This window comes from Rhineura floridana, chromosome 3 (assembly GCF_030035675.1).
Source record: "Rhineura floridana isolate rRhiFlo1 chromosome 3, rRhiFlo1.hap2, whole genome shotgun sequence".
Lineage (NCBI taxonomy): Eukaryota > Metazoa > Chordata > Lepidosauria > Squamata > Rhineuridae > Rhineura > Rhineura floridana.
In genome coordinates this window covers 126,078,322-126,100,578 of record NC_084482.1, presented here as the reverse complement: position 1 = coordinate 126,100,578, position 22,257 = coordinate 126,078,322, and the positions used below count along the sequence as shown (strand labels likewise).

The 22,257-nt window shown below is 44.1% G+C and overlaps 1 protein-coding gene across 1 annotated transcript; it reads right to left on the bottom strand.

Annotated features, from left to right (window-relative positions):
* Positions 1 to 2,512: 2,512 nt before the first annotated feature.
* Positions 2,513 to 21,079, bottom strand: GNAT1 (G protein subunit alpha transducin 1). The gene is made up of 9 exons (XM_061617806.1): positions 20,974 to 21,079; positions 17,730 to 17,772; positions 16,901 to 17,042; positions 13,532 to 13,689; positions 12,317 to 12,445; positions 7,296 to 7,425; positions 6,068 to 6,221; positions 3,464 to 3,660; positions 2,513 to 2,869 (listed from the first exon to the last, which is right to left on the bottom strand). Exons 1-8 carry the CDS (start codon positions 21,077 to 21,079, stop codon positions 3,470 to 3,472), a joined length of 1,053 nt encoding a protein of 350 aa, XP_061473790.1. The 3' UTR covers positions 2,513 to 2,869; positions 3,464 to 3,469.
* Positions 21,080 to 22,257: the final 1,178 nt, after the last annotated feature.

The window sequence follows — 22,257 nt, the reverse complement described above, 5'->3', positions numbered from 1 at the left end:
ATTCCACTCCATGAGAACAAAGACTGGATTAACATTTAACAGCATATATGCTACAGGGTAGAAACTCATGGCTGTATTTATATATCCAAGAGCATCACTGTGTAACCAAAAGAATTAGCTTTCTTCCTATGTTGGGCTCCTTTAAAAAAATTTCACAGTTCAGATCCTGGCTGCCTTTAATCTACTATGTTTCAGTGAAAGTCCAAAGATGAAGCAGCATGCAAGGTAGAATGACCCTGGAAGGCAGAATCATGCTTCATTCTGAGCAGGTATGGAAACTTATGGCCCTCTGGATTACAGCTCCCATCAGCCCTAGCCAGTATGGCACTGCTGTCTGGCGCTCATGCAAATTGTAGTCTTAATATCATCTACATGGACTTACGTTCCCCACCCTTTTCTTGACCCTAAAATACAGGTAAGAGGAGAACATATAATGATCTGGAGAATATGAGGCTCTAGAATATAACCTAAAGCCCTCATATGCTTGCATTACTTTAGTTTAGATGATGAACCTTCAGCCTTGCTCAAATTTACAGTCAGCAGATCTCTTGGAAAACAGCCTTTCAGAACCTAGCTGAGTCATGAATGAATAAAGCCTTAAGGAAATGCAGGGGTGCCTAGTCTTTCTGGCAGTGTCCAATGCAGCAGGATAAGCTGCCATTCCCAGCTGCCACAGCCGGATGAAGGGCTTTTGGGGGTGTAGGATTTTATACAGTATAGGATAACCATGTGCTGCCGGGAATGGAATACACCACTGTCTTTTCTGCTGGCTGGGAATAGTATGATGCTTTAAAGAAGATGCATATCCTAGTCCATTGTCAGCAAATAAGAACCTTTCTTAAGCTGACTTCAAGCAACTCTGTGATAACCATCTCTCACGGTTCCAGTTAGAGGCCTCTGCTTGGAAAGAACATGAGGAGCAGTTTAACACCTATCCACAAAGTCCACTCTTTGCCGTACCTTTCCTTTGGGTGCAGGTGGAGTGTGCATGCAGACAGAATGTGCAGGGGAAATGACCATGGTGCATTTTTAGCAGATTGAAGCCTTCAGAAGCATACTGCCTCCAACAGTGGAGGAAGTGTGTTATGGGAAATGTACACAAGCAAACAGTATTAGGAGTGGATTTTGCATATAGAATCAATATGAATAGCCTTGAAGTAAGGTAGTGGAATATGCAGAACAGTCAATCAAGAAGGTATTTCACACATTCCACTTGGAGACTGCATTTTTACTGGTCAATATGTATTGTTATATAATGTATCATCCAACAAAACTTGAAAATTATGCATATTCACACAATTCCTTGTTCATCTTTGTATTGTGTGCACATTCCAGTTGCTCGAAATTGCAGCAGAGGAAAGTGCTGTTGTGCTCAGGTCCTTCTTGTGGGCTTCTCACAAGCATCTGGTTGGCCACTGTGAAAACAGGATGCTGGACTAGATGGGCAATTCGCCTAATCTAGCAGGCTCTTATATTCTTACCCAGTTAATGTGCACAATTGCTATTTTTGATGTATTTTTTCCATTCAACTTGCTTTAATTAACTATAACATTCATATTCACATGTGTACGTGTGTGATTTAGAGCACTATTTTAAAGGCAGTTTTGCCACACACCCACCCAAAAAATACATCTTGGGATGGTAATTCCTGAATAATCCAGTGTTACAACAGCAGGTGAATTAGGAATACAAATCATAGCCCTTTGTTTTCATGACAGTCATGATTTTGACTGTCTTAGCTGATGGCTACAGAAGAACGTGATCTGTTCTTCCAGGATGAAGCCAACCTGGAGTACCAAAATCATGACCAGCAAGCTGGTAGCTATCACAAATTCTTTAGGTCTTGCATTGTAGAGTCTAGGCACTATTGACTTTAAATACGGATCTCCACTTCTAGCTAAAAAACTTACTAAGCGATACATGATCCTAAGTCCTAGAAACAAAACAGATAAACTGAGCTTTTTTTATTCTTCAGCCCTTATTGTTAAAACCAGTCCTCTGTGATAGTGTGATATCCATATCTATGCTTGTGCTTCAATTGTTGGTACTACTGTACTTGACCATAGAGCCTCCATGTGATAAGGTTTTGCAAAACAGGGAGAAGAGCTCCACTGGAGAAAACCATGCTACAAACATGCTTTTTTAAGCAAGAAATACAGCTGAAACCTTATCTCAAGGAGAGTTCTAGAACACTAACTTTTGTCTTGGCCAGGAGTTTGGCTTTCAAGCTTTTCCTGAACTGTTCCAAATGCACCTGGCGTAAAAGGTCAGAATCTCTCCATCTACTGGTGCTTCTTCAGTGTCCTGTGGCGAGTGTGATAGAATTCTAGTACTCTAGTACAACTCCTATAAAAAGCCTAGCATCTGCCCACTATTTCCAGGGAGCAGTGTGCCACTAGCTGAAAGCAAGAGTAGGTAAGAAAAGACAAAAAAAGTTTAGCAAAAAGGTCAGAACTTGGCAAACAAGTCCAGTATGGAAGGAAAGGCCACACAGGCTTATGCCGTTCACACCACAGTGGCACAGCACTGGCTTAGGTAGAAAGAGAGATTCCAGAACAAAGATCTTGCCTGCTTTTCCTGCATGTACACAGAAGAGGTGGACATCAAAACACCTGAGGCATAATACGGAGACCTACTAAAAGCAGCCTGAGTTTAGAGGGTTAATAAATGCCCACACCATCATAGAGGATCTGTCATTGGCTTCTGTCTGGCTTAGTTCATATGAGGGAAAAAACTCCTTTCACCGTGGATGAGTCATTATAACCAGCCAGTGTGCAAGAATGAATGCGTCAGCTTAGGTGAGGGGCTTGCTTCTCTTTCACACTGCTGAATTAGCAATGCTGCATTTCATCAGAAGAGCCAGGGATACCTGCAGAGAGAGTGAACATGTTGCAAAGTTAGGAATGAAGATCCTGCTTAGCAACTAGTTCTCCTAGAAAGCCCCTTTCCCCCACCACTTCCTATGAACATAAGAGTTTTCCTGGATCAGGCCAAGAATCCATCCAGTCCAGCATCGTGCCTCACATATTGGCCAGCCTTGGGGAAGCCCACAAGCAGGACTTGGGCACTAGCCTTTTCCTGTTGAGAAGATAGCTTGTCTAAAAATTACTTATTCTGACTGGTAGCAGCTCTCCCGGGCCTCAGACAGGGATGTTACCTAACCTACTATCAAACTGGACACACCAGAGACTTGAACTGTGATCTTTGACCTTCTGAGTTCAAAGCATGTGCTCTACCACTAAAATATAGGCCTCCCACCCATGTGGCTCTGTGGCAAGAGTCTGCTTCGTTTTGTAGTAGGAGGCTGTTTCACCTGTCACTGCACAATCTAATAACAAAACGGGATCTGCCTAACCATTTACATTGGGGAAGTAGGCTCTTGGCGTGTTCATTCCAAGTTGTCTCCTCGCACCCCACCCTGCCCCCGCTGAGTGGAGCTGACCAAGCTAGGAAATGAAAGCACCTGCCGTCAAAAGAGGCCACAATCCTTCAGGTTTTCCTTGATGATTATGTCAGTGACAGCATCAAAGACAAACTTGACATTCTGTGTGTCAGTGGCACAGGTCATGTGTGAGTAGATTTCCTTCACATCCCGTCTTATATTCAACTCCAGGAATTGCAGCTTGATATAGGCACCGGCATCCTCATATGTATTGGCCCCTGCATAGACATGGATGCTAGGATAGTATCAAAGAGCAGCTTCACTTATGGATTGATTTTTTTAAAAAAGTATTGATTCTACACATTTCCACCTGATGTCTCCTGCCTCAGGGCCTTCATCCATCTGCAAATGAGGCAGGGCGCTAATTAAGCTTGGGCTGGTTACATTTGGTCACAACTATGCTGTTACTCTCCTAATGCTAAACTTGACTCCAGCTGGACTTCCAAGAGAATTTATCCAAATCTGTACCCAAATTACTTTGTTGGAGATTATAGCAATATTGTGTCTGGAAGTTCCATTGCAGGAACTCTACCTTAATCATTCAAATTTCTGTCACTCAGAAAACACACCTTCTGATGTTCTATAATTCCCCAGGTAACCTTTGGTTCTGTGTATTTTAAGAGACTTCGTCATGCATATGAACTCCATGGCTCTATGATATTTTTAGGAAAGCCCCTTCCTGAAATCTTTTCCATTTGATGAAAGGAGCGTGGGGACTGTTAGGTTTGGGAATCCGCTGCCTAAAGAAATGCAGCTTTCCAGAGTTTTCTGTGGTTATGTTACAACTTTTTTTTAGGTTGAAATAATCTTTTCTATCTTTTTATTATTAATGATAATTTGATAGCCTAAGAAAACACACATTGGGTGTTCCAGGTATTTGTTTGTTTTTTAATTGGGGTGATGCCCCTGTCATGTTGGGGCTGAAAATAATACAACCTTCCCCATAAGGGTCAAACTGACTGTAACAGCAGCAAGTCCATTTGCTGAAACATTGGACTGCCCCAGTCATATACAATGTAGAAAGTAGGGAGCTGGGGTCCAGTATCTAAAGCAAAAGTGGGGTACACATGAGGGGTGCTAACCCTTCCCTATAACCACCCCTTATTTGGCTGTAGGCTCTCATTGCAAGCACTTTTCTCCCAGCTGAACTCACTTCTGCTACTAGAGCAGCTGAGGATAAAAAAGCATCTGTGGGGAAGGAAACGGGGCAGGGTTCGCAGGTACACGTGCCTTCTCTCTCCAAATCAGGCCTTCACCCCCTGCTTTATATACAGGATGAGAGCCAGAACAAATGCAGCCGCCACTATTAGTTTTGGCGTTGGCCTTGGCTCCTGTCTTTTACCCTGCGAGTGAAAAAACAGGGGCATTGCTGAGCAAGAAATCGCCAGAGAGGCAAGGGTTACGCCATCCCTCCCCCTTCACTTGCAGCATCCCATGACTCCTTGAGAGAAAGGAGTCTTGCATGCATGCGCCATATAATGTAAATTTTTAACCATGACCACAACATCACATCTGCCTGCATTTGGCAGGAACTGGAGAACAGCAATTTTAAAGATGAAAAATGAGAAGGAATAGGCAAGTGGACAAGGCAGAAGTGCAAAAAGGTGAGAACTGTTCTCTCTCTCTCTCTCTCTCTCTCACACACACACACACACAAACACAAACACGCAGAGAGAGGAGGGGGACTGGAGATGCCGACTTCCGGTTTACGTGGCAGGAGAGAGTCGTGTTTCCCAGAGCACGGAGGCCCCCTTGTGGTTTCTTTTCCAAAGCATGTTTGTTATAATAAGGGTATTATTGTCCACAAAAGGAACACCCACCTTCTTTCACGGCAAGATATAGATTGGTGTGATGGGGCCAGGGGAGCACAGAGGGTAGCCTGTTTTTCTCACCCAAAGAAGCAAATAATATGCTCCCCTCTCTTTTCTCCATGTCACAAAAGTGCATGGCAGTGTTAAGCATACACAGAGACCAGCTCTCCACGAGAACAAGGCCCAACTCTTCCCATTCCTGGCAGCGGCCATCCCCACCCCCAGACACAGCATCCACCCAAGCAAATACGAGTTCTGTTATCAGCTCAGGGTGAATGTCATAATATTAGCATGGCTAAACTCATGACTTCTCATATGCTTAGTGAAACTGCAAAAATAATATGTTCCTAGGGCTTTGGTATTCTTTGGTTGTACTGAATGCATTATATTACTTGGCTCCATAGGACAACAAGACAGAGACTTTGCAGATACATGTTTCATGATATTGCAGTCCACTTCTAGTGCCACCACCTTTCTCGGAAAGGCAGGGGTGGTATAAGCATATACAGCCACTGCTCATTTATTTCCTCTCTTAATTTAAATGTATGCATTTTTCCATTTGCTCCCTTGATGCTCATTTAATAAAAATACCAGACCGCTCCAAAACTAGCCAACCTTTTTGATGTTCAACTTCTAGTCTCTCTGAAACATTTTACAGAATTTAAAAAACACTCACTTTCTCTGTTCCTGCATCTACCATGCAAATTCCTACATTTCTGCTCACCAAAGACAGGAGAGGGGACACGTTCCCCAGCCCTGCTGTAAGATGGCACTGTGGCCACATCAATGCGCATGTTGCACGCTGAGAGCTCACCATTGTAATCTGGAAAGCAGATGCTGAGGTGCGCCTTCTTGATCTTTTCCTGGAAAACATCTTTCTTATTGAGGAAAAGAACAATGGAGGTGGTGGCAAAGTACCGGTGGTTGCAGAGACTGTTGAAGAGGTGCAGGCTCTCATGCATGCGATTCTGGAAGAAAAGACTGGATTAGAAAGACCTTTTCCCTTTCGCTCACAGCCCTAATCCAAATCGTAATTGGAAATTTAGGTCTGCTTATGTCGTCTATTAATTGATACCCCATCTTCTAGGAGCTCCTGGCAGCTATCTGGTATTCTGTCCTCCCATCTTATCCTCAACAATCCTGTGAGGTAGGTTAGGCAGAGTGACTTGCCCAGTGAGCTTCATAGTTTAGTAAGGATGTGAGCCTTGATCTCATCAGTTCCAGTCTGAGTGATGCTGTAACTACAATAATACCTCCGTTAATGAAGTGCATGCGTTCCTGGACATTACTTCTTTAACAGAAATGTTGGTACCAGAGGTAAGAATAACATGGAAAGAATAGAGATGGAGTCCTACACCATATAAAAGAGCAGTTCCACACGTTTCAGCATTTTTTAAAATTCAAAACTAGTAATACACGTCTGAAAAGAAACAACCAGGGGGACCGCTTGAAAGCTTCTTCCAAAATGCATCCAGGGATGCCTGCCTTGCCTTTTTTTTTTTTTATCATGTAGCACCCTGTTATAGCCATCGAAAGCTTTGAGCACAGTTCTCTCCCTGCACTTGAGCAGGCAGGCAAGGGGCAGGTGTCACCACCACTACCCTATACTTGGGGTGTGTGTGTGTGTGTGTGCGTGCGTGCGTGCGTGCGCCATCCTCCCCCACTCGAGCAGACGTGTCCGCAGTAATCAAAGCTACCAGGGCACTCAAAGCAGTGTCTGCTGTGAAGGCCCCTTCAACACCTGGCAAGAAGCACCATTCCAGCCATGCATGAGGTGCCGATAGCAGCTGCAATCCAATAGACAGGGAGCCACATTCTGACTGTCATTAGTGTGCACCCCCTCCCACCCCCAAAAAAGACTTTGTTAAAAGGAGCTTTCCTGGAGGATTTGTTAACTGAGGTATCACAGTATTACATTACACTACCTCTACCATTAATTTGCTAGTTCTAGTAATAATAATAATAATAAAAATAATTAATTTGCTAGTTTTAGTGACAGCCAAAGTCTAAAATGTCTGAAGATACCTTGAGGTGCTACTTACTACTTCATCATCCTCCACCAGGACCATGTCATAAGCGCTGAGGGCAGCAATGAAGATGATGCAAGTGACTCCTTCAAAACAGTGGATCCACTTCTTGCGTTCTGAGCGTTGGCCCCCCACGTCAAACATCCTACCAGGAAGTTAAGAAAGGCCCCTTCTGAACAGCCTCCCCCCCCAAATGTGTTACTGCAAAACTAGAGGGAAAGGTCTATAGTGACCCATAAAGGCCCAAACATGGTTCTTAATAGTGATGTGAATAAAGAACTGCCCATCCAACTGGACTGGTGAGCATTTATATATATCTCTGGGACGGAGGAGGCAGCCCCCCCAAACACAGCCATGCTGGCTGACTACATTGTGAGCAACGCATATTATCACCTAAAGAGACTTCCCCACCAGTACAAAATTTAAAGGAATTTAACGGCACCATTGTGAATACCTGCTAAGGTTGTGCCAGATTTTCTATGAAATGAATAACAGAAGTGCAAGATATTTAAGTTATTTGCCTTGTTTTCTGTCTCCCTCCAACAAATGGTGGTACATATAGTTCTCACCCACCCACCTGAATTTTATCCTCACAACAACCTTGTGGGGTAGTGTTGGCTGTGTGATAGTGACTGGCACAAGGTCACCCAGTGAGCTGCTTGACTGAGTGGAGATTTTAACCTGGGACTCCGCAGTCCCAGACCAACTCTTTAGCCACTGCACCTCACTAGCTCTTTTAAATGGGAGTGCACCCATTGCTCTGCTGATTTATTGTCCTTCAGCCTTCAATGTACAGAGAGGAAAAAAGGAAGGAAACTACCAAAAATTGTGTATGCCTGTATAAAAAACTTTTCTCATTTCCCTGTCCTCGCCCATGGAAGTCATTACAAAGTAGCTTAGGAAGGAACACCCCCTTCCTTTACTGATAATCTTAAGGCTGGATTAGTTTCTTTTGAGACATCTAACAGCAATAGGAGAGCGGCAGGACCAGCTTCATGGTCATCCAGATACCTGGCAGGTAGTACAGGTTTGAAGTAGCCAAGAGTGAGGTAGAAGCGTCCAGTTATAGAAGAATGGACTGCAGCATCCCTGTTTGCCTATTCTGTGCCAGGGCTATCAAGGACCAGGTATCTTGAAGATGGTTCTTGGCATCTTTACCAGTAGCGAGTGTGATGCCAGTCCATGAACAGCAGCTTCTGGTGGAGGAACTATAAGCCTAAGAACAAGTACTGGTCACTCTCTTAAGGGTTAGTGAGTAAAACAAATGCCAACAGTAATGGACAGGCATGTTCTTCCCACATGGAAGCAGGAACAGGGTCCTAGCTCTTAATCCCAAAGGTATGATGTCATGTGGGCTAGAGCCGCACAGCATTGTGGTGTTCTTCTCCAACACTTCGAACACTAATGCAGAACTCCACAACTCCCAACCTAATTCCCTCCGTTTCCAAAGTTAAGAGTGTGGATCTTTATGCAGCCAAAATAGCGCTGTTCGCACGCAAGAGGAAGGTATCAGCAGGCTTGGGGAAAGCTTAAAATTTGGAAAAGTACAACAAATCTTGAGAAAGAATCTCTAAGGAGGGGAACACAAAAAATACCCCAGTGAGGACTAAGCATCCCCAATGGCCATGGAATGCTGACTGACTGTTGGGGGAGTGGGACTGAAAACTCGTATGCAAAGGAAATTGAGTATCCAGGAGGAGGGTGTGGTTAGCTGGCTGGAATCCTGAACAGCAGCACTCCACACTGCAGCATTTCAATGCTGGTCTCACTTCTAACACATTTACATTGAATTATACCTGTGGCGGTGAAGCCTCTAATACTGATTGGCTGAGCTGGTTCATTGACAGCTGCTGAGGGAATAGATAGTCAGAAATGTTTGAAGTCTAGTTTATATGAGAGAAGGGAAAGTTGTTGCTTTGGCTGGGCTTCAAACCCCTCACACAGGGCCTTAGGGGAAAGCTTAGCCTTGCAGGACAGAATGATAATTAAAAACATCAAAGGAAGGCAGGAAAGCTGAGGGGCAGGAACCTCGAGGCAAGGTGCCTGAAGAGAAGATGCAAAGTAGGAAATAGACTGCAGAATTGGAACATTTATTTATTTAACTTAAGAGAAGGCCAGATAAAGTAGCAGAAGCGTGAAGATGGGCTGCATTCTATTGTAAGTGGAGGTAAATGGCAATGTAATCCAGCCAAGAGACAAAGTTCCTACAGGAAGTTGGACAAAGTAGGCAGTGGGCTGAAAAGCAGCAACCTGGGGAAAATATGGAGTTTATTTTATTTATTTATTAAATTGCTATCCTGCCCTTCCTCCCAGTAGGAGTTGAATAAAGGTGGACACAAGCAGTGGCAAAACCTCACTTTGGGTCTAGGAGCAGGAGGGATTCTGCATTACCAGCAGGAAGGAAGTAGACAGGCAGGAAGGTGGAGTTGGAGGGTTACAGTTTGTGGGACAAGAGGGTGTACAGGGTTGGTGTACTTTTAAGAGTAGCAGAGGAGGAATTTGCTAGTTGTGACTTCTAGCATTGTTGCACAATTGTGAACTAGAAGCCCTAATGGAGCAACAAGAGCCCCCAGTGATGAGTGGTAGGTAGTAAATGTCAGAGAATGATTTAGGTTAACCTGCCAATTCATTGGTGGCATGACAGTTTCTGAGATAGTTCAGTATTGTTTTGGCTGCCACATGAGAATGTACAGCCCCATATATTTTATTAAATATTGAATTTTCCAATGGATCTTCTCTAGAGAGAATTTTTATAACCCATTTGAGATGGGAGACTTTGGAAGACCCAAGCTAAATAAATTATTGTATATGAGAGACAATTACTCCCACTAGATAAAAGCCACAGAAAGGTATTAGTAGGAAAGAAGGAGCTAATGAAGAGCTCACTGGGCGAGTGAAGGAACTAACTTGCTTTTAAGAAGGAAAAAAAAACTCCTTCACAGTTTGGAGTTCTGTCATTCTCACTGTGCATCCTTAGAGGGCGACAAGTCCTCTCAAATAGAAATTGAAATGGGTACCAAATGCTAAGGAAGCAAAAGATCCATGGGCTCCCTGACAGGGTGGGGCAATACAGTCTTGATCTGTCTTCCTTTGCCGTTTATCCTCTTCTAGCTAAGGAACAGCTGGTATAGCACAGTGGGGAGGAGAGCCTGGCTGGGAGTCCAGAGTCTGTGAGTTCAAATCCCCGCTCGTGTCTCCTGGGTGTCAAGGGCCAGCTAAAGATCACCCCCACAGTGAGTGGCTCAGGGGTTACAAGCCCTGCCACCTGTGCAGCTGTGGGCAAGCTGCATAGTCCCAAGGAGCCCAGTTGCTCCCCAGCTGGCAGTTGTGGCCAAGGAAGGACTGGCTTGTGCAGCTGTGGCAAGTGGAGCAGGCCCTAGCCAGCTGGGGAGGACTAGTCTCAGAGGGAGGCAATGGTAAACCACTCTGAATACCGCTTACCATGAAAACCCTATTCATAGGGTCACCATAAGTCAGAATCGACTTGAAGGCAGTCCATGTCCATTTTCAGCCTAAGCAATATACGTCGGCTCTGAGCATTAGCCCATTGGTCACAATCCCTCTGGATGTTTGCTAGTCTTCCCATATAGTCTTAGAACGAGACTAAAGAGTCAGAAAGCAATGCCTGTGAAAGAGTACAAGTGACATACTGGTGCCTTGATTTATCAGGGCAACTTTTTATCTCATTCCCAAGGTAAGTTGCACTATAACTTAACTTGGGTTGAGGCATCATACCACACTGTATTTTCCTGCCCCAGCTCTCCATCATCGGCTGGCAACATGATACATTGTAGTGCACAAGAAAAATTGTACTAGATATTAAGGAAAAAGAAGGGCAGGCTTGGCATGCAGCAGCCAGCAGTGACACATTATACTGTCAGGTTTGGGCCTCAGTAACTCTTTTGTCAGTTGCAACCCACAAAAGCTTGTACCATGATATATTTGTCAGTGTTTTATGGTACCATAGATTGTTGCTGTCCCTCCCTAATAAGACCCCTTCCCTAAGAAAGTCTTTGGTTGTCAACTCCTGTGTCTTTAAGAAGAGCAATGGAATAGGTGACATTTCCAAAAGTATGGCTTCCCCTATTACAGTGCAGGAGTCTAAACTTTTCACAGTGGTGCAGCAGCCTTTAAAGAAGCACGGTCATATTTCAGATTAGGAGCAAACAACCTTGTTACTGGTGGCCATCACATTGCAGCAATCACAGTTTTCACAATGGTGCTGCTTTCAATCATGCTTCAGATTAGACACAAGCACCATTTGTCTGTGCCCATTACCCTCCCCCTCCTACCATTTCACCATCACTCCTATTCCTGGTCATAAGGATGTTCCATCTTCCTGAGCTGTTCGGTCTCAGGCACTCACCCTCAAACCTAGTATGTCTATTATTCTATTACCTCCCCATCATCAACACCAGTCAACATACCCAGCACCTTCCCATCCTGCTGTGCCAGAGCTTCCTCTTGAGTTGATGCTTTCCCCTCAGGGGAAAAAGAACTCCCAATAGTTGAACATGCACAGAAGCTAATGATATAATCATTTGCCAGTTTAAACATTTCCACTGCATTCTATCAAATCTAAAATTTTAAAAAGTTCATGATGCAATAATAATAATGATGATGATAAGAGAGATGAAATTAATTAAATTACATCCTTCTACTTACACTGAGGCAACAATGAGAGCACATACATCATACCACTATCTTCTGTCTTCACTAATAGTTATAATACCTGGTACTTACAAAGTGCTTTCCGTAAGTCCCCAAAGCCTTCCCATACATCAGCACAGCACTTTAAAGCAGGTCAATATTATTGTAATATTACAGATGTAAGGGTGGGGGTGAGACCGAGCTAGTGGCTTGCCTAAGACTAGCATGTTCATGGCTGAATTGAGATTTCCAGTGGTGTATTTTGGGTCAAAACTCAATGCTGCACCAGTTACTCCATGGCAATAGCTGTTGCAGTATGCCTGCTCCACCCTCTTTCACAATATTCCTTATTAGTAGGTTGCTCACCTGCCATAGTCATACAGTACCTGAAGTTGAGGTCCTTAAAGGAAAACTGGGTTTCAATTATGCCCGTGGTCTTAACCCTGGAGCGGAGAACATCTTGCTCTGTAGGGACGTATCCAGGTGCCACCAGCCGTGGCAAGTCACTCAGATAACTGTGAACATAGAAAGGTACAAGGGATACAATGTGAACTAGTTCTGGGAGACAGCTGACCCACAGAGGGGGGGTCACAGTGGGGAATGGCTGTACATCACTGGCAGAGCATCTGCTTTGCATGCGTAAGGTCTGTGGTTCACTATCTGGCATCTCCAGGTAGGGCTGGAAGAGAGTCTTGTCTGAAATCCTGGAGAGCCAATGCCAGCCGTTGTAGACACTACTGGGCATAGGCAGTACTGAGCCAGATGTACCAAAGATCTGACTCTTAATAATAATAATAATACATTTTATTTTTCAGTCGCCTATCTGTCCGGGTTAGGGACACTCTAGGCGACTTACAACAAGATTAAAAAAAATACATATATATATATATCACACAAACAAATTTAAGCTAAAAACCATCCTTCAGTTCATTATAACATAGAGTTAATCTTCATACTAATGATCCTTATACTAAGGCAGCTTTCTATGTTTTTATATTCTGTGTTTCTATATGTTCCACATTTCCTATGGCCAAGTGTGTTGGGCAAGAAAAGTGGCAGCTCTAACCTTTATATCAGAAAGAAGAGCATTGTTCTTAAAGAATCAGTGGCAGCAGGGGAAAAGCGGCTGCACAGGCCCAGACAGCACCACCCTGACAGGAAAAACCCACAATAAACACTCCTCAGTCACACTCCTCAGACATCAAATTCAGCAATGCTGTAGTTTCCAGATCTCAGCCTGTCCTCCTCCCTGTATCATCCCTGATGTGTCTGTTTCTTAACAAAGTTCATGGGAAAAGAGGGAGGCACCTTGCCAATTGCAGTGGGTGCAAGCTGCCAAACAGTGCTGGGAGCAAGGGCATTCTCCCCTGGATTTCTAGCAGGGACATTCCCTGTCAGAGATGTAGGAATATAAATGTCTAAGAAAGTTCCTAAATACCCAAAAATGTCAGATCAGTGGGTTGTGGGAAAAGATGTGTGATTCCATCTGTATCTAATCACTGCAAATCTAATTAAGCAAGGGATCATCTTGCGCACCCGTGACAATTCACTCATACAAGCCCTGGCCTCTGTCTCAAGGGGTACAAGCAAAGGACTCCTACTAGCCAGCCGAGTCATTCAGCTGGTACTCCGAGGCCCTCTCAAAGCAGGCCTGGATGCCAGGGTCCTCCCAGAGGCGGCAGATGATGTCGGACATCTCCTTAGACATGGTGCCCTCTTCAAGGGTGTCTGCTAAGTGCAGCAGCTTGCGGGAGTCATCCTACAATTGAGACAGGAGATGATGTTCAGTGGGACAAGGCACCCTCTCTCATCTCAACTCCCCCCTCCATAAAGTTGACTGAAGAAAGAAGAGCCCTTGTCATGCTCCACTTCATACTTCTTCTAGAGTCCAGAGTTTCTCTGTTTCCACTTAGCCCAAAATGGGGAACCTCTCTATCTGGTCCTAGGAACTCTCCCCAGCATACACCTCTCCCAAGGTTGCATCTTGCTTCCCTCTTTCCTTGAGTATTTTTGCTTGGCTGGAATGTATTCTTGAACTTTGATTATGCTTCTTGTTTGCCTGGATGAAGGATCACAAATGTATAGAAACCAGCTGACTGTACCAAGGTAAAATTCACATTTGTTGCTCTGCCACTTTTGCCTCTGGCTCCACTCAACACTGGCATGTGGCCTCAGAAGGTTACCCAGAGGAGAATATGGCCCTTGGACCTTAAAAGTCACCATTGATCCCAAGGCCAAAGACTAGTCTTGGTTGTCTCATGCCTCCGTCCACTTTCTTATCTTTGAGAACATATTGCCCCCAGATATTCACATGATCCAGTCCCTCCCAGGGACATTTATTTTCACATGTGTTTTCCAATTAACTGAGATATTTGAACTTAATTTAATTTAGGTTTTTCTGCTTCCCATTTCTTTTTCTTGATATATCTGTTTAAGACTATAATCTGGCAGACTGGGCTCTGCTGTTTTTATTCTATGTTCTTTTAACTTTTCTGTTGTTATTAATGTGTAACACCTTGGGGGTTGTAGGTGCTTCTAAAAAATTGCTGCTGCTGCTGCTGCTAACAACAACAATAACAACAGATTAATTTTATTTTATTTATTTATTATTTATTAATTAAATTTATATAACGCCCCATAGCCGAAGCTCTCTGGGCGGTTCACATCAGATAAACATCAAACATACAATTAAAACCACAATTAAAACCACAAATCAGGGATTAAAAATAAATTAATCAATAGACATTAAAACATAATTAAACACATATTAAATGCATGTAAATACTAAAACGTAGAAATACTAAAATGTTAAAATATTAAAATGATTAAAATGTTAAAATGATTAAAATGCCTGGGAGAAGAGGAAAGTTTTGACCTGGCGCCGAAAGGATAATAATGTTGGTGCCAGGCGTACCTCATCAGGAAGAGTATTCCATAGTTCGGGGGCCACCACTGAGAAGGCCCTTTTTCTCGTTGTTACCTTCCGGGCTTCTCTCTGAGTAGGCACCCGAAGGAGGGCCTTTGATGTTGAGCGCAGTGGACGGGTAGGTTCATATCGGGAGAGGCGTTCTGTCAAGTATTGTGGCCCCATGCCGTGCAAGGCTTTATAGGTTAGAACCAGCACCTTGAATTGAGCCCGGAAACATATGGGCAACCAGTGCAAGCGGGCCAGAATCAGTGTTATATGTTCGGACCGCCTGGTCCCAGTTATCAGTCTGGCTGCCGCATTTTGTACGAGCTGCAGTTTCCGAGCCATTTTCAAGGGCAGCCCCACGTAGAGTGCATTACAGTAATCTAATTTAGAGGTTACCAGAGCATGGACAACTGACGCAAGGTTTTCCCTGTCCAGATAGTGACGTAGCTGGGCCACCAACCGAAGTTGGTAGAAAGCACTCCGTGCCACTGAGGCTACCTGAGCCTCTAGTGACAGGGATGGTTCTAAAAGAACTCCCAGACTACGAACCTGCTCCTTCAGGGGGAGTGCAACCCCATCCAGAACAGGTGGAACATCCACCATCTGGTCAGGGGAACCACCCACTAACAGCATCTCAGTCTTGTCTGGATTGAGCTTCAATTTATTCGCTCTCATCCAGTCCATTATTGCCGCCAGGCATCGGTTCAGCACCTTGACAGCCTCACCTGATGAAGATGAAAAGGAGAAGTAGAGCTGCGTGTCATCAGCATACTGGTGACAACGCACTCCAAAACTCCTGATGACAGCACCCAGCGGCTTCATATAGATGTTAAAGAGCATGGGGGACAGAACTGACCCCTGTGGAACTCCATATTGTAGAACCCAGGGTGTCGAGCAGTGCTCCCCAAGCACTACCTTCTGGAGACGACCCGCCAGGTAGGAGCAGAACCACTGCCAGGCAGTACCTCCAACTCCCAAATCCGCAAGTCTCTCAAGAAGAATACCATGGTCGATGGTATCGAAAGCCGCTGAGAGATCAAGGAGAATCAACAAAGTTACACTCCCCCTGTCTTTCTCCTGACAAAGGTCATCATACAGGGCGACCAAGGCCGTCTCCGTGCCAAAACCGGGCCTGAAACCCGATTGAAATGGATCCAGATAATCGGTCTCATCCAAGAGTGTCTGGAGTTGGTCCGCAACCACTCTTTCTAGGACCTTGCCCAGGAATGGGACATTTGCTACCGGCCTATAATTATTAAGATTTTCTGGGTCCAGGGAAGATTTCTTCAAAAGTGGTCTTGCTACCGCTGCCTTCAAGGAGCCAGGGATCTCTCCCTCGCGCAGTGAGGCATTAATCACTTCCCTGGCCCAGCCGGCTGTTCCATCCCTGCTAGCTTTTATTAGCCAAGAGGGGCAAGGGTCCAACACAGAAGTGGTTGCATGCACCTGTCCAATCACCTTGTCAACGTCCTCAAGCTGCACCAATTGAAACTCATCCAAAAAATCATGACCAGGCTGTGCTCCGGACACCTCATTTGATTCAACTGTTATAACACTGGAGTCCAAGTCCTGACGGATGCAAGAGATTTTATCCTGGAAGTGCCTAGCAAATTCATTACAGCCTGCTTCGGATGATTCTACCGTGTCCCTAGGGCCGGAATGTAATAGCCCTCTGACAACTTTAAAAAGTTCCGCTGGATGGCAGATAGAAGATTTAATAGTGGCAACAAAATATTGTTTTTTTGCTGCCCGCACTGCCCCTAAATACAAGTTGGTATAGGCACGTACCAGAGCATAGTTGCATCCATCAGGAGTCCACCTCCATCTGCACTCCAGCCGTCTCCTATACTGTTTCATCGCTCTCAGCTCCAGAGTATACCATGGGGCTGTATGAGCTCTACATAGGAGAGGGCGCGCAGGAGCGATCATGTCAACTGCCCGGGTCATTTCAGTATTCCACAAGTCGACCAGGGTTTTGACAGGAACGCCAACCCTATCAGCCAGAATAATAGAAGAAAATTCAAATGGGGAACAAGTCCACTCCTCAGTAACTCACCTGCCTGGTGGAGTCCCCATATTGGATGTTGAGTGTGCCCATGGCCCTCACAATAGCCAACATGGACTGCAAGGTATTGCTGTAGATAATGGAGATGAACTCCAAACACTCCTCTAAGGAGTAGCCATCCTGGTGAATAATTCTGTGGAAGGTTAAGAGCAGAAAATCAATCCAAAACATACTCAGAGGACTGCACCTGAACACTTGTTAGGACTTGAGTCCACAGTGGGTCTTGACTTGGTGCTCTGAAGGATGTTGGGTAGGGTTTCAGCCTGGGTACCAGCTCTGGCCAAGGAGGGAATTACTAGGATGAAATATCTGTAGGCCTAGGGATATCTGATGAACTTCCAATCAGCAACTAATTTTCTCTTCTTCCTCTCCCAACTCCTAGAGAAAATTACCTACTAAGGAGATAAAAAATGGACAAAGAAAGCCAGCAAACTGCTCTTTCCCAGCATGTTTGACCGCAGTCCCCTACAGCTTGATCCCCCCTGTTGGCATTGAGTATACACTGCAGAGAGCAGGGAGCAGCTCTTTGATGAATGTACTTGTATGATACAGGTATTTGCAAACATGCTGGTTGCAATACAAAACCTGCTTTTCAGTGTTCACTTTAAAAACATCTTGAGTGAGCACCTAAACATACAGCATGTGAAGTGACCTTGTAAGAACGAGTTGATGGTGGCGGTGGGCACTGCACTTTTGCATTGCCGGTCTCTTCCAGATGACACGAGATGAGAATGCAATAGGGAATGTTGAGGAATTCCTGTTAGTACAGTTTCACTATCACTTCTTAAAGAATTATTGTAATGCCTGTGTGAACACATACTTCATTTGCTTGACAATGGTGCTTTTCCCCGATTCTCCAGCTCCTGGTGAAGAAAAAACAAAAAGGAAGAGAGATCATAATCTGCATTTGTCTCAAAAATTTAGATCCACCTATGCCACTCTGGGCTCCTTCTGGGAGGAAGGGCGGGATATAAATCAAATAATAAATAAATCAAATAATAAATAAAAATGGCACAAAATCCATAGCGAGTAAACTGCTGGGAGGTTAATAAGAACCAGTTACTAACCTGTTCTTACAAAATCAACACTAAGTCCTACAAATATGTATAGCCCTCATTCTTCCTACTAGCCCCCCTGCTTTTCCTTTTCTATACCTCCAACAGGAATGAAGGAAGAGGCCATAGAGCACACAAGTTGCATAATGAAGCTTCCAAGTTCATTCACAGGTAGAATTCCACTTTACAAAACAATAAGTGAACTGAAACACTGCCATTCTTTGAAATGTGCACTTCTCGGAATTTTGCAGTGCATTTCTCCAGCCAAGTAATGTGTACAAAAATGCATCACTTAGGGTAAAGTGTGTGTAAAAATGCATATATTCCTGAAGATAGCATACAAAAATGCATGACATTTGGGAAAGTAGCTTTACAAAAATGTGTACGTTAGGCAAAATTGCATACAAAAATACGAGTATTAGGAGAAATGCTCACTAACGAGCTAATGAGAGCTGTTTTTAAATAAATAACAAATTAACCCTAACCTTTCCACATTAGATGATTGGCTAATGAGACATGGGAGATGGCCAAAGTGACAAATTTGGTCAGGAGATGTGAAGGAAGACAACATGATCAATATATTGTGAAGTGGAGTCTGCGATTGGTGTAACCAAATACAAGATAACATGGATCCGTACTCTGTTAGGAACTCCATAGAGCTTAGGTGAAACTGTAAACAATGACAAATGGTAAAAAAAATCACAATGATATGGAAATGTGGAGAACTGCACTTAAGACTGAAAAAATGAGAAACCAAGAAAATCTGAAATTGACAGAGTCACCCATCCCTAGTCACAGGTATCTCCAGTTAGAGAATCTTAACAGTGGAAGAAAGGCCAATGCTGTAATGCGGAATAAGGCAGCTCATTATAAATGCATTAAAGTACTTTCTGTCCTTCAAATGAAACTGTGTAATTCTCCCTTTGGTCAGGGCCAGCCCTACCATTAGGCAGTGAGGTGACTGTTGCTCTCAACCCCCACACACCATTGTCCTCTTGGAGGAGAAAACGGCATATGCTACAGCCTGTCTTCAGGCCCTAGACTAGCTTGCTGCCTCAAATACGGTGGAGGATGCTATCCTGTTATGTGCTGAACTTCCAGTCTAGTCAACTTCTATGTGTGGAATGGGGAGGGGGCACTATCTTATCCTTCACCTCAGACAGCAGAATGTTATAGGCCAATCCCCACAGCAGCAGGGCCAGTGGGAGAAGCAAAGTGGCCACAATCTCCTCTCTGGAAACCTGTGCATGTGAACTAAGCCATGGCTTGGCTTGGCATTCTGTGTGAACCTAGTCACTAGGTTTTGGAAACTGCGTTAGAAAGATAAGGAAGATGTTTGTCAAGAGGTCAGTTTCAAGACGAAAGTACTACTCAGCTGCCTTGCAGATTACATAATTTAAGGTAATTAACATAAGGAAAATAAACTTTGGAAATGTAGAAGAATGTATACATTTAGAACACACAGCCGACACCTCCCCAGTTCACCTTAGTAGCTTTAAAATATTGATTCATGAAGCGTGATAGTGGTTTCGCTTTTCATAAAAGTTGAGAATGAATAAAGCTTTACAGAAGCAGAGGCAGGGACCTCAAGCTGGGGAGAGGACTTAAGTCTTCTAGGGTTGTCAAATTTTCAACCATTGGAGCTGTGCTTTTAACAGCAGCTTGATGTGGAGACATTTGCAGCTGATATCTCCATGCCATGAAAAATGTCAGTTGCCAGCCCCTGCATACTGAGTTGTTAAAGGTACAAAAGCAAATCCTCTTAGGTTGTTTTGGTCAGTTGGCAACCTTTCTGAAATCTACCTCTTTTAGATTTTCCAGACTTTGGCAGGCATAGAGGTGGGGGGAGTATGGTGTGGATGGGAAGACACCACTTTGTATTTTATTATCACAATAGGCCAGCCTTCTTTTCTGGGGGTGAGAGGCCATGTTGGCCCTCTGAGTGATGCAATTTAAAGGACATCTCTTGTCTTTTCTTCCTGGCCCTACTCCTTAATGGTGACTTATAGTGAGCTTGCCTCTTAGCTCCATTTGGCTGGTGTTGCAGCAAGTGAGCTGTGGAGGATTACCTAGCCCCAAAGGCTTTGGTATAAGATTGTTTTAAGTATTACTCCCCTTTATTGCAGAAACAATGAGATCAGGGCCACAGCAGCTTAGCCGCAATGCTTCACAGACAATGGGCAGGCACACAAAGTTATGAGGACATCACAGGTGAGGGCGGGAGATTGGAGACTGCTACTTCCTTCCCTGTGCTGCATGGTGGGCACACAATAAAAATTTGGCTCAACCTTGACTGGAGAAAGTCCCACAATGACATGGAAAAAGACGGACACTTGCTATATTGCCATTGTTGGCTCAGCAGCACTGCCAATGAGAAAGTTCTTCAGTATTTTTGGGACAAAGTGACAAAAACTATGGCTGCTGTTGGAAAGGTACAAATGAATTAACCAACAACATCTACAGTGCCAACTTTCAGATCCTTGCTCAAAACATTTTTGTTCACTTAGGCATTCCCCAAGTGTGATTCCACCTATATTTATTACTGATCATAGTGAATTTTATAATCAGTACAGTTTATTGTGTTTTTATATTGTACTGTACACTGCTATGATATTTTTTATCAAGCAGTATATACATCTGTTAAATTATGACGATTAATAATAATAGTAATCTTAGTCTTATGCCATTTTCAGATGTAAATCTTCCCAGCTGCTGATTGCTCCTGTGTAGTTGAGGAGTCATGAGCCAAATGTCATATACTTGCACAACTGTCTGCTTTGCACTTGCCATTCCCCCCTTTTTACATATCACACACAGCAGCAGGTTTTGTAAAGAAAACAGGGCAGCACTCTGCTAAGTAGGGCAGCAGGAGCCCTGGGCTCCTACTGGGAGGAAGGGTGGGATATAAATCAAATAGATAAATAAGAAATGAGAGCGTGTGGGGGGGAGAGTAAGTAGCTGCACAGTCACAACATGGGCAAAGCCTTGATGATATGGGGACAGACTTACCAAGAAGCAGTAGCTTGACTGTCCTGGCATCCTTCTCAGCATCTTCCTTCAGCTTCTTCTCTAGCTCACGGGAGTGTTTCTCCTCCGCACTAGCGCCTGCACCCATTGTCCCGTTGGTCCTGCCTTTTTTGTTCGGTATGTGGAGGGGAATCCCAAGAAAGTCCTGTAGGACCTCCAACACGTTTGCTGTGGCTTGGCCTTTTTGTCTAGCTCAGCCGTATTCCAGAGAAAACCTTCCTAGTCTTGCTCCCTTGAGATGTTCCAGCACTGACTGTTGCTCCCACCCCTTTCCAGCACCAGCCACTTCCTAGCTTGGGGATTTTGCCACTCAAGGGAAGCAGGTATTCAAAATTACCCAATGTGAAGCAAGGATAGGCAAAGAAGAACCAGGTACAATGCACCCACAGGACCTTCCTCTTACTTTAATCTGACTTGCTTTGCTCAGCAACTGCTTAAAGTTATTCTTGAGATAAAGCCTCTCAAATCCACTCACATGCTAAACTCAGCAGTTTCCACTTTCTATCTGCTCTTGACCTGGAGAAAAGCATCAGCACTCTGTAAAGGCATACTCCTCCCTCCGAGTCATGCCTCACTTCTCCTGCTAGGCTAGCATAAGGAGTAACAGCAGTTGATGGGTTTCCAGAAGACCCATGTGCTTCCAACGCACTCTGGCTTTGAGTAAATTACTTTTAACACAGCTTGAAAGAGGACAGTTAGCTTGGTTGGACTAACACCCCACCCAAAACAACCTTGTCGTACATCACCTTTATGGGTGGTGAATGTAACAGGCACAGCAATTTAAGATCGGGAAGTTAATAAAGCTACTACTGTGGCCGCTGCCAATACCACCAAACTATTCATAAATATGACACTTTGTAATTTGCATAAAAAGCACCCTGTAAATTAAATTGTTGCTGCTTTCAGATGGGGAAATGAGGGTGAGTGAGTGAGTTGTCCACTGAACACACAATGGGGTCCTCATGACCAAGGTAGGAACTGAATCCAGATCTCTCATACCCAAGGGCCACTCTCTTCCACACCAGCTCCCAGTTAAAATGTAAGCAATAATTGTGGCCTACTCATCTATGGAATGTTAGTTGAACATCTGTAGAAATTGTTTTATTGTTTTTAGAGCTTGTGTCTCTGTGTGCACGCGTTTCATCTCATTTTATCTTGTTGTGCACCACTTCAGCGGCTTCAGGCTGGGAGATGATTTATAAATTTGTAAAATAAATAAAACCTCCTTTAAAAAAACAAAAACACCCTGGAATGGGAGAGGCCCAC